The sequence below is a fragment of the Poecilia latipinna genome, unplaced genomic scaffold (assembly GCF_001443285.1).
Source record: "Poecilia latipinna isolate Pla-1442-1.1 unplaced genomic scaffold, P_latipinna-1.0 Scaffold1065, whole genome shotgun sequence".
Classification (NCBI taxonomy): domain Eukaryota; kingdom Metazoa; phylum Chordata; class Actinopteri; order Cyprinodontiformes; family Poeciliidae; genus Poecilia; species Poecilia latipinna.
The window spans coordinates 48,408-61,733 of NW_015113681.1; the positions used below are offsets into that span (position 1 = coordinate 48,408).

Genomic DNA, 13,326 nt, shown 5'->3' on the forward strand with positions numbered 1-13,326 from the left:
TGAGTAAAATATGAAGAATACAAGTAACGAACATTTACATGTGGAAGAAAAGACAATCTGACAGACGACAATTATTAGTGACAACAAGCTGAGAGAGTGATGAAGTATTGTCAAAAGGTTCTTGTGTAGAAGTAGAATAATTATAATCAAATACACACATTGTGAGTAGGATCCTTAAGGACTCATAAAATTCATGATGGGTGGGCTTTTCAGTTTAGTTTGGTAGTTTTAGTCGCTTTGTAAATCTTTCTGGGGTTTTTCCTCATTTCTTCAGGATTCAGTAATCACTTTCCCAAGTGTAAATACTCTGTGATTTGGTCCCTTCTTTGTCAGATCCCACTGTCACCAATCTGTTCCCGTCTTCTGAGTTCTCAGTTTAAATTAATTTATCTGACGTCCTCCTCTCTGTCCAACACCTAAATCACATGAAATTCTGTTTACATAACGAAAACCATATCTGCATGAAATACAGTACACCGCTTTTGTTTCAAGCTCAAAATTTCTTCTAGAGAACTAAGCGCTCTGTAAGAGAGCCTGAATTGTAGGAATGTATATTTTCTATGATGATGATATTGCGAAATAGCAGGCTGGTCATGTTAGTTTTTGTACAGAATTTGTTTTGACCAAATCAGTTTTTCTGCTCCAGGTTCAGCCGTGTGCACCCGGCTAACAACACACCCTCAGGCGAGCTCTCACTGTCCTGCTGTTTGAAGAGATTCAGCTCAGGTTGATTAGAGATCTCAAACATCAGAGACATCCTGGGATTCAAGGAGAAGAGCTGAGAAGCTCTTCCAGAGCTCCTTCAGAATAAAACGAGAGAACAAATAGAAGCACTGTTTTTTTTTTTGTTTTTGTTTTTTTTGTTGTTTGTTTGTTTTGTGTTTCTACTGATGTGAGGTTGAAGGTCAGATCAGTATTAAATTTCGTTTTAATTCTAGTTTTAAATCATACGTGCACTCTGTCGTCTGGGAGGTCGATCGGTAGATGAAAGAACTGAATAGAAAGCGGGATTTGATTAATTCATTCTTGACATCCATGACCTGCTGCTGTCACTCTGCTGAGACCTGAACAGATCAAAGTGTCTGTGAAAGCTTGTGGCTCCTGGAAGCATTTAGAGATGATAGAGCGAAAGAAAACAGTACACCATGTGGTGAATACGGCACCGTATAAAATAGGAGCTGCAGCAAAAACAAGTAACTTTCTTACATATTTCTTAAAATTGTCACCATATTGTGACAGTATTTATGGCACAGAAAATCTCCGGGGAAAAGATCTAACTAATCTAACTCTGTGGTCCAACTGCCATCTGCAGAAATACACAGCTCAGTTGGAAGCTACCAATCAGAGCCAGGAGAAGGGTCTCAGCACCGTCACCGTTATGTATGCACTGCAGCTGTGCTACAGAGAACCAACTTACTGTCTCAGAAAAGCTGTTTAATGGAGAAAAGCTTGATTGACAGCACTAAGCCCCTCCTCCTGACTTTTATTGGTTGTTTCTGACTGAGAGCGATGTATTTCTGCAGATGGCAGGAGGACCAGAGGAATGAGGTGGAAGAGTTAGAATTTTTCACAGAGTACCCATCTCATATTATACCGTCACAATATGGTGACAGTTTTTTTTATTTTTTAAATATGTATAAATAATATTTTCTGTAAAAGTTACCTACTTTCACTTTAAGAACAAGAAACCCAAGTAGTAATGAGAGAATTTAGCAGCGATTACTGAGCTTACAGCTAACACAATTTGAAATGGAGCTAAAAATTAGCTTCAGCAGCGATCATGAGTTGGAGCTGGAAGGATGTAACTTACAACAATCGCTTAGATCTGACTGTTAAGGTCGCAGGAGTGACCGACTGATCTGCTTTGTCTCCGGAGTCGTCTGTTGTTGTCGTTTGTCGAACGGTTTCCAAGATGGGAGGTTTGAGTTGACAGATTTAAAGGTGTGAATGACTGTGAGAACAGCCAGGGAGAGGGTACGGTATGTTTCAGCTGCTTCTTCACACATTTCACAACAAGTTTTCAGTGTTTCATTGAAACTTTACATGTTTGGCCAACACAAAAAAGTGAATAATTGAGAATTGGAATAATCTTTAGGGTATGTCTCTTGCAGCTTAGAGACTGTAATGCTCACAAACTATTCAGATTGGATGGAGAACACTACGAGTTGTCTCATAGGTGTTTTTAGGTCTTGACTTTGACTGGGCCATCTAAACATATTCAATTTATATGATGTCTACCAGTGTACCATAGCTCTGGCTGTGTGTTTTGGGTCATTGTGGTGCCTCCCCCTCCCCTGAAAGGATTTGTCTCCATCCATCTTCTCATTAACTCCTAGCAGCTTTTCTGTCCCTGCTGACAGAAAGCATCCCTGCCATGTCTCACTGTGGAAGGATTCAGGATGATCTGCAGTGTTATATTTTCTGCCGCGTGTAACATTTATTAAATAAATGTAGCTCCAGATCAGCTTCCACTTTAATGTCACGGTCACAACGCAGAGCCGGTGCTGCAGATGTGCAGCAGTTTAGCTCTGAGCATTCATATTGAAAGTTCTTGACGGTAGATGAAAGATTTTTCATTTTTCTGAAAGTTGAAGCTGAAGGAGAGGTGAAACCGTCTTCACAGGAAATCTTCTCTAAAATAAGGTTTTATGTAGACTGTGCCTCGAGAAACTATTTTTTATTTAAATCATTCTCTATGTAGTTTGGGGCTCCTTTTAATTTTCACGGGTTTTTGTTCAATAACTGACAAATAAGGTGTAATTTAGATGTACCTTACTACAAAGACAAATGTCTTATCATCTTTGTTGAAACTTCAAATAACTCTAGTGACATAGTTCCTGTTAATAATTTGTAACTCGCTAATTTGGAGAGATTGGAGGTGTGCAGTACTGCATATTTTTGGTATTGATCTAGTAAATACAAGGTCACCAAAACAGATATTTTTTTTCTGTTTTTCCATGTTGTCAAACTTCTGACATTTAGGTGATTTCATCTTTGTTTGTATTCTGAATTATTTTGTTGAAATCTTTGACGAAATTTGGACAGTTTATGGGTTCTACAAAATACTTTAACATAGTAAAATGACTAACAGTAACGATAGAAAAACAGAAAAACAAAAACTGCAAAGTGCAAAAAAGGGTCATGAGAGCAAATAAAAAAATCTACATATTTTTAAGGTAGAGTTAAGAACTTATAATGCAAAAATAAGATAACATTTCAAGAGGGAATCTGAACCTAAAGTATTGATTCTACCATGCACGTATAGATCCAATACTGATACCAACCGGTATCAATGTTGTTGATATTTTGGATCGATCTGCCCACCTTTAGTAGAGATATCCTTCTCTAAAAAAAGATGAAGTTTGTGTGAGCTGGAAAATATTAGCCTTCACCATGTTGCTTCTAAAAAGCTATGTTTGAAAAAAATATTCCAACCTAAAAAATTACAACTTAGGAGAAAGATATTTTTTCTTTAACCATTAAATGATTTAGTACCAGGATAAGTGGAAGCTTTGTGAAATTTAGTTTAAAGGTAAGAATCTGCTAGTATTTGCTAGCTCTCTAGCTAGACTTAGCAAATTTGTCACCTAGCTAACGATAGCTGGCAGATAGCTCTCTGCCATGTGAGAAGCACAAACCTGCTACCAAGAGCCAAAACTGCCCCCCAAAATTTCACAGTTTTGGTCCCCTACATTTCTTTTGTACATCTTTGCTGTTTTAAATTTGATTCATTATGGTCTTATGAAGCTCCTAAAAGTATTGGAGAATCCTGCATGAACCTGTCTAATTTGCTTTGTCATTAAGGTATTTTCATCTTCTTTTTTTCTGCTTGTCCTCTTTCTTTTTTCCACCTACAGGAGAAAGCATCCAAAGCAACCCGGGCGTGTTTCTGGAAGGTGACAAATCCCACGGCAGTCCAGCTTCACCGCATTCCTATGAGACGAAGACGGACGGAGGAGGAGGAGGAGGTGGCGAGGCGAGAGGTCGTAGAGGCAGCGTGACCAGCGTGGAAAGCGAAATGTCAATGTGCTCCATGAGCCAACTAGGGAACACCATCGCTAACAGTGAGTGGGAGGCAAACGGAGCCATAAAACAGCCCAGAACTCGGCGTGTCTTTAACTCATAACGTGTTTTCTGGTCTCAGTTTCCAGCAGCTGGTGGGGCTCCAAGAGGCTGGATTTCGCTTTGTACTGCCCTGACGTGCTCACCGCCTTCCCCACGGTAGCTCTGCCTCATCTTTTTCACGCCTCCTACTGGGAGTCCACCGACGTTGCCGCGTTTGTTCTCCGTCAGGTAGCAGAGCCCCGCTGATGTTATGCCTGGCTTTTTTTTTTTTCTTTTTTTCTTTTTTTTTTTTTTACGTTTTACAGAAATTGAGATGTCTTAATTATAAAAATAAGAAAAAAGACATAAAGAGAAAAATGGCATGAAGCCAGAGCAGCAGAGCAGCAGCACTAACATAAGCCAGTTGCTGGTAGAAGACTTAAAGTCATGCAACGATTTCTGCATTGAATGTTGATTTCCTGTGTCCTTGATTTTAGGGGGGAAAAATCTGCCAATAGAGATTTTAACTATTACAACATTTAGAAAATTGAAAAGGTTGTTTGTGTGAAGCAGTGATTGTGCACCAATCAGGCTATTATCTTTTTCAAACTAATTATTCGTCGATTAAAACTGTAATTCATATTCACTAGAGCTGTGAAAATTGGGCTTTTAAATAGTTGCTGTCATTGTGTGATATTATAGGAAAAATAACAGTGAAAGCCACAGGAGTATTTTTCATTTCTGAAACTTCTGCAATTTAATGAGAAAACATTTAGGGAAAAAAGTGTTTTGTGTCTCATTAATAAAGCATCACCAATCTTCTCCTGTCACACAAACTGATGTGCAAAAGGATCATGCTGATCTTAATGCTGCTGCAGAAAAGAATGAAGAATCTAAAGTTACATTTAATGTAGCCATAAAGTGAAATGTCTTCACATCTCGAAACAAAAAGTATTCGTGAATCCAAAAAACAGTCGAAAGTTAAAAACAAAAGCAACCACTTTGCTGTAATCTTAAGTTTTCAGCCTTTTCTTTGTTCTAGTAATGTAGCATCCCTTCACCCCATAGACACACACAGAACGTCCTGGCTGTTATCAAACACTGAAATCTTCAATTAATCATCTTCCCATGAGAGCGCAGAGCTTCATCTATCTCATTCAAAACGATAACGTGGTGCCAGGGACAGAAGGTCAGGAGATTAATTGCGTAACAGACGATGTTAGTTTAAGTACATCAAAGCCGCGCGGAACATATTTACAGTAAGACGGAGAACAAACGGAGAACACTGTCTGAAAACAACGGCAAGAAAGAATATGTGAACGGATGTGGCTCTGTTTGTGTGATCCTTTTATAATCTGGTGGATTTTCTTGCGTTTTATATCATTTCATAAAAGCAGTGGTCGTAAATGAATCTCCAGTTACATGAAAAGGAAAGTTTAATATTACAGAAACTCTTAATATAATGAATAATTGATTTTTTTCCCTCATTAGGCTATGGGAAGAAAACCACTTAAATTATGGAACTGAAAATTAGATTAGCCAATCTAAACTCAGCCAGTTGTGTTATGATGTATTGGAGTGAGAATATATGCTCAGCGTTAATTGCCCGGTGGTAAATCATAACACGGTTGTTCTGATGGAAAAAAAAAAATATCCAGAAATTCTGTGACAGATTGTGCTGCTTTTGTTTGCACCTTGAAGGCAATGAGGAATATTTCTGTGATGTTTTACTTAGTCTTGTCTAATCCAAAGTAACGTTCTTTGCAGCCGATATTGATAATTTGGAACATTGGAGCTAAATACTTCATTTTGCACATATTTTATTTGGAACATAATACTTACAATATGACTTGAAGAACAGCAGTGGTTGAATGAAAACAAGTTAATACTTAATACTTGGTAACTGATTTTTTTCTTTTTTTTTTTTTTTTTTTAATTTACCAAAAATAAAGTTCAGTTTTAGGCTATGTGATTTGCAAACTAACTATAAAATGTAAACATTTTATCCATCTTTAATGGATGAATCTACACACTGTAGCCAGTTAATTCTTATCAGTTTCAGGTCAAACCTTGGACTTGAGGAATCTTTGTTCGTTGGTTGTGCTTCAAGTGTTTCATGTTAGGAATTAACTATGAAGTGGAAGGAAATTGGTTCATTGTTTTCTTTGCGTTTCTTTATTGTTGATAAAAAAATGTATAAAAATGTGACATGTAATTATTTTCTGGCTGCAAGTATCATAAATCTTAAGCCCGTCTCGGTTCAGACGATCTTTGGATCCTTTGTTACCTGAAAGGAGCTTCAACAAATGAAGAGGTAAACAAAATGCCAGAAAGCTTTATTTGTCTGCTTCGAACGGACAGGCTCTCCTATTAGACGAAGAAAATAGAAAATAGTTTCTTTCACCGTCAGCTCTGACATGTCATCTTTTCTGGAAAAAAAAAAAAAAAAAAAAAAAAAAAAAAAATATATATATATATATATATATATATATATATATATATATATATATATATATATATATATATATATATATATATATGTGTTGACGAGGTGTGGGATAAATATCTCTCTTCAAAAGCGAGTCATTTAGCTGTCAGTTTCACTTGATGTTTTGTCATTTTGACGATAAGAGCAAAAAGCTATTTCCTGCAATCATCAAGCTTATTAATGCGCCTTTTTTTTTTCTTTAAGTTTGACAAGTTTCTGGAAATGTGTTTAGACTGAGAGCATCTCAAGTTTCAAGTGAGTCAGAAATCACATCCAGGGCTTCTTTCATCTAACGATTTTTTACGAAATCCCCTCTTAGCACTTAATCTGTGCTGCTGTTGCTCTCTCTATTAGCACTGAGATTTATAGGACTCAAACTGCAAATGTAGTTTCAAGGCTTCAGCTCACAAAACCTCTCACAACAGTGTTGCCCCAGTGTTTTTCTAAGTCATTACTGATGCACAAACTTGAGTTTTCTGTAGATTTGAGGGAATATAAATGTGTGTATTTTTTTTTTTTTTTTTGAGTCTGACATAAATTAGACTAGATTTTTACTTATCGAAGTTCAAAATGTATTATCGGAAATATTTCTGTGTGCTAAATACCAGAATAAGGAAAGAAGTATTTTTTTAGTTGTTTTTTTTTTGTTACATTACTTAAAATTCAAAAGATCCACTTTGTTCATATTTGATGGAATAGCCTTTGTATAATGTAGAAATTTTATAAAAATATTTTGAGTAATCTACAACTGGCTTCTTATAGTAGTTTGCTAGACTACTATGAGTCTAGCATAGTAGTCTAACATCAGTTTATTAGTTTGCTGATATACTAATGTTACTGAGACGGGTTTATACAAATTTTCCAAAGAATGTTACAAAACATTAGCTTGGCAGCAAACATCTGAATTTGAAGAAACTAATAAAACAAATGATCTTATTTACTCTTTTTCTATTTTCATGACCACTTCAAGGGACTTTAAAACCACAGCATCTACAAATAAATGAAGAAAATGTGTGCTTGCATGTTATTGAACAAATAAGCACAAGACTAGAAGAATAAAATAATGTCCTTGGTGAATCCAAAATCTTGACAAACGATTTTTGACACATTTTTTTGGATGAGCTGCTCCTCGACCAGCTCTGCAATGCCACCGCCCCATTTTTCTCAACCTCACAGTCTCTTTCACGTCGTGTTACAGACTGGAAGGGGCGGAGTCACATGACTGTTCACGTAGCACAGCGTCTTAAAGGGACTTAGCCTGGCTAAACACAGTCAAAAAAGACTTTTTTCTTTTTTAAAATACAGAAAACATCCACATTATCAAAATGACATTCAGTCATTGTTATAAGTTTCGGTGTCGTTCAATTTTCGCGATATGGCCCAGAGTTTCTTGTTCTGGCATTTAGCAAATAGAAGTAATTTTTGGAAATCCTAATCGACTTTAAAAAGGAAACATTTATTCAGATTTAATGTCAGAGATTGAGGGTTAAAAAAAAGTTTAAGTGTCATTCTCTACTGTACATGTTGGTATAACTGGATGTTTGTGTGTTTGTTGACAGCTCATGCGATGCGACTGCATGCGAACCCAGGAAGCAGACCGCCTGGACTCTGCTCCGTTTTCTCCTTCCAGCCCACGTGAGAAGTGGCTCCGGCGGAGGACGCATGTCAAGCTAAGGGTGGGTTTTCCACACAAACGTATTTGTATCATTATGTCTCGATGCAACTTTTCCACTTCCGGTACGATACCGATACTGACCTGATACAATATCAGCATGAATCATAGGTACTTTATTACTCATTTTGTTGTGTGGAATGTTAGAAATGGCTTGATGAAGTGATAAACAACAGCATGTATGAGAACAACTGACTCATTTATTATTAACCGGTGGGTTTGCATGTGGGTTACAATAGGTGCTGGATAGAAATATCGACCCGAACGCCGATATCAATATCAGATCAGTACAACTTTTCTCTGTTCACTGTAAAGACAGATGGTTATTGGTATTGAAATGCTCTCCTTAGCGCTCAGTAATGCTGCAGTTAAATTTACACTTATTCTGATTCTCCCTTCAGTGAAGAGAGGCCTTTTTTTTTATTGCTGTATTTTTATCTCCTCTTTGGATCCGTCTCCCACAATGCCTTTTCATTCACTCGGTCTAAAAATAAAGTTCTCACGGATGCCGCAATTGTGCTAACTTAACTCTGTGACTTGAAATTCTGAAAACTCTCCCACAGCTTCACCTTGAAGCTCTGAATCAGATAGTCGCACGATTCGCCCGAGCCTCGTCGAGCAGAACAACCAAGGTTGAACTTTTAATCAGAGTCGGTGAAGGTTTTCTTTTTTTCTTTCTTTTCAGACGGCTAAAAATAAACCTTTTTTTCAGCAGAATACAAAAAACGCTGCTATATTTGAGTTTAAATAGTTTTCCTTTTTTTTTTTTTTTGTTTTTGTTCAGCTCCACTAAGTGAGCTTTTTGTGATCTCTTCATTCACGGTGAGTACAGTGAGATTTTTAGCAGCTTCACCCGGATCAGTCTGCACGCTGCTAGCATAGCCGCTGCTGTTAGCTGCTTCAGAGACACTTGACATAAACATCTGAGGTGACTTGACCAGGCAGGAGGCCTTTCGTCACTGCTGGAGGGGAATAGACGTGTGTTTTTCCTCATGTTGCTTCTTCACAGCTCAGTCTTTCTGTTGGTGAAGAGTCGCACTGAGACGCCTGTTGCTTGTTTGGGTTGTTATCACCTGTGACCTCGCAGAGCGGAGCTGTCCGAAATAAATGTGACCAGGTGTTGAACTTTGCCTGCGTTTTCCATGGTTCATATCTGCATTCAGCTGGGGTTTCTTTGTTTTTTTCATACTTAGTGCATGTCGTCTCCATGTTTGCTGCCACAGCATCCCACAGAGAGCTCCCGCTGTCAAACAATTAGCTGCTGACAGAGCTAATGGTGGGGAGCGGCTGGAAACGCTGAACTTGTTTGTGAGGTGATTCCTGCTTTAGATCAGTCGTCATTAGCTGATCTAATGAAGTTCAACAAAAACACAATTGATCACATGAGGGCTGTGCTGTGGTTCTTAAGGTTTTTGTTGTTGTTTTTTTGACGTGGTAATTCCAGTGGTAATAATATAAGGTTTTTTTTTTAAACAAAATTCAGTGTGTCTTGCTTTTTACTGTGACCGTTAATCCATAATGAGCTAAAACAGATTACATTTTGTTGCTACTTTCAATTAAACATTCAAGAAATAAATAAATATATTAGATGTTTGAAAGAAGTTGCTTCTCTCTTATTCTGTATGTGATGGTCCAACCAGTCAAGGACAAGGACAAAGGCATATATAAAAAAAATATCTTCTATTTATTTTTCCCAAAAACATCTTAACAAAAGGATTCAACAACCAATCTAAAAAAATATAACAAAATGGGCCCAAAAGAAATCAACTAAGGCAAACCTAACTCAAGATAACAAACCAACAACTGCCCTCACACAATGAACACACAGGGGAATTTATACAAACAGGCTAGCCTACACAAACGAGGAGGGGTAGGGACAAAGACAAAGACAAATAATATATAAACATAAATGACTAAATTAAACTAAAACACTTTGACTTAAACACCACTATAAACCCAAATAACCTAACACAAAAAAGGTTTTAACAATTATGCCATTAGTGGAGAGAGGCAGATTTTTTCCACATCACGTCCCCTGCTTCCAGCAGCCTGATGGACTGTTCCACTTCCTGGTGTTCCTTTCAGCCAACCCCCTTCTGTCAGCCAGTCCTTAAACTCAGCAAACAACATAATTAATGATCTTAAAAAAACATAAGGCATTTACTAAATGTGTGCACCCAAATTAGTAAACAACCCAATGCAATAACCACCACCAAAGAAAACCCACCAAAAAAAAAGTGAAAATCTAAATATATTATATGAAAACATTTAAATAAATACTAACACTGAGGAAAAGGTGGAGGAACCTCCACACTGTAAATCTTCTGTAGATTCGTTGATCTGTTCTGTCCCGTTCTGGGAAACATCTTAATTTTAAACCAGTTTCTTCCTGAAGGGAGCTGAGATGAGGAACACACTTCCTGTTGGACGCCTCTTAAGTACGGAAGTGTTTATCTTCCAGAGCTTGGAAATGAATACTGGAGCAGTTTCTCGTCATAACGAGAAGGTTTTCTAGTTTTAACTAGACGCAAAACTCATTAAAACTTGAAACGATGTTGTTATAGAGACTTATAAAACTTAGATTTAATGAAAACTTTCTCATTAAACCGAGATACAAGACTCGTTAAGACGAGAAGTTTTCTTATGACAAGAGGTTTCCTTGTTATAGTGAGATGATTTATACCTCTGATTTTAATAAGACTTTCTTGTTAAAACTATATTAATTTTATATATTAGAAATTTTCTTGTTAGAACAAGAAAATCTTATGAGACACAAAACTTGTCCAAAGTAGAAACTTTCTCGTTAAAACTAGATACATTTTTTATCTCGTTACAACAAAGTTTCTCATTTCAACAAGAAACAAAATCTTGTATCTTGTTACAAATCCCTAATTATGACTTCTTGAAAAGGGATTAGGGCTTTTCATCTCATTATAATTAGAAGACTTTATTTATAATGAAAAGTTATAATAAAATTATAACTTTAGTTATAAGTTGCACTTAATTTGTCATCTGCAGTTTCATATTTTAGCCTAACTTAAAGTGTTATATAATAAATCCTTTTGCATTTAGTGTTTTTATGAGAAGCCGTACACTTGCCTATTTCTTGTGTTTATGTTACAAAAGTAGGCTTTTTTTTTCTTTTGTGCAAGTTTTGAAATCAGACTTTCAACTCTTTTTATTTTTTTTATTTGCCACAAGTAATTAAGAAAACACAGCTGATAAATCTGCAGAAACTGTAACTGAACTACATTGAAAACAAAATGTGGTTCCTCAGCCTGATGCCCTGATGCTCCTTCTGCTCTCAGTTAGTATTTGTCCTGTTTTCTCTCTGGAGAAATTCAGTTTGAGACCAGAAATCTGGACTCAAAACAGCATGTATGAGTAAAATACTTTCATAGTGACTACATGATGAAGTGAAAGCTATAAAAATGTCAACAGAGTTGGTTGTAAGCCCAGAATTGATATCATGCAGGGGCACCACTGAGTTAGTAAATTATAGATTAATGTTCTCATTACTGGTTGATAAAATGCAGCCGTCTTGGTGAAATCAGATTTAAGGATTAGTGTTTCTCTGCTGGTTGGCTCCTTTGAAGTGAAGTCAAAGAAGAAGAAAAATTCAGAAGGAGTTATCCTGCTGTTCTGAACTGTCCCAACAACAACACTTATGAAGTTAATAAGATTCAAACCTGAAAATAGCAGTGAAAATATCTCATTTCCTTTTGTGTGTTTTAAAACGTTTCCTGGACTTTAACAGACCTTTGAAACTGCACAACTACCTAATTAAACTGTGTACTAGTTTACTGAGAAAATAATGTTTTATTGACAGTAAATCTGTAAGTTTGACAGATTTGGTATAAATTGTTTTTTGTAAAACTCTTATCTATTTTTTCGATTAATTTAAAAAGTGAACTATAACAATGATTTCTCCAGAAGTAGCATTTTGTCTGCCCACCACTTTGCCATGGGAGTTGTTTCTGTTTTATTTCTTTTTAAACTTTGCTACTGCTCGTATTTTTTATTTTATTTTTTTTTTTGCGGATTTAGCTAAAACTCAATTTGTTTTCTGTTTTTTTTCTCTCATGAACTACAGAACGTCACTGCTAACCACAGGGTGAACGATGTCATAGCAACAGAGGATGGACCTCAGACTTTAGTCGGCCGTTTCATGTACGGCCCGTTGGACATGGTTACTCTAACTGGAGAAAAGGTGAATAAAGATAGAACAAAAGGTATGGCTAACCAAGTGTAGCATATTCTAACCGTCTAATTATGTGACAAACCTCAGGTGGACATCCTGGTGATGACTCAGCCTCAGTCTGGCCGCTGGGTGCACTTTGACATGGAGGTGACCAACAGCAGTGGCAGGATTACCTACACCATTCCAAAAAGCAAGAAGCTCGGCTTGGGGGTGTATCCAGTAAAAATGGTGGTCAAGTAAGCAGCCGGAGAGTCGACTGACATTTAAAATTTTGAAGTGCAAAGACACAGTCATGTGCTGGGTGTGACATTTCTTCTTTTACAATCCGAAGGGGCGACCAGACCAGCGCTGAGGCCTACCTGACTGTGTTGCCGCGGGGCATGGAGTGTGTGGTGTTCAGCATCGACGGATCTTTTGCTGCCAGCGTGTCCATTATGGGCAGCGACCCCAAGGTCCGGCCTGGAGCTGTTGATGTTGTCAGGTAACTACGCACAAGCACCAGATGTGTGCACGTGTGCGTGTGCGTGCGTGTGTGTGTGTGTGTGCTCCCATTAATATCAGCAAAAGCAGGAGGGACCCAGTCATTGTTTTTCCTATCAAAAGTCCTCCAGCTCCCATGGTTACTCTTTTTCAAAGTCACACATAAAGACATAGGAGTCTCAAGGTGAGTCAAAGTCAAAATCCAGAATCAAGTTCCAAATTCTGTTTACGTTTTTAACCAAAAACCAGTTCAAATGACCCAATATTTGATTTAATCATAGACTAATAACGGACTCCAAACATTATAAATGCGACTTAAGCAAGTTGCAAGTGGAGATTTCAACTAGTAGAGGAAGAATGAAGTGGCATCGAACATCCAAAACATAAACGAATAAATAAATAGAATGAGGTCTGATGTCTGATGTTCGTATCACTGTAAAT

The 13,326-nt window shown here is 37.2% G+C and overlaps 1 protein-coding gene across 1 annotated transcript in view; it reads left to right on the forward strand.

Moving 5' to 3' along the window:
• Positions 1-13,326, forward strand: part of pitpnm3 (PITPNM family member 3) — a 58,673-nt gene that overhangs the window by 35,620 nt on the left and 9,727 nt on the right. Inside the window, exons 9-14 of the mRNA XM_015051775.1 lie at positions 3,858-4,064; positions 4,145-4,293; positions 8,092-8,208; positions 12,298-12,414; positions 12,493-12,641; positions 12,737-12,886. Coding sequence (XP_014907261.1) covers positions 3,858-4,064; positions 4,145-4,293; positions 8,092-8,208; positions 12,298-12,414; positions 12,493-12,641; positions 12,737-12,886 — 889 coding nt within the window. The remainder of the gene's footprint in view (positions 1-3,857; positions 4,065-4,144; positions 4,294-8,091; positions 8,209-12,297; positions 12,415-12,492; positions 12,642-12,736; positions 12,887-13,326) is intronic.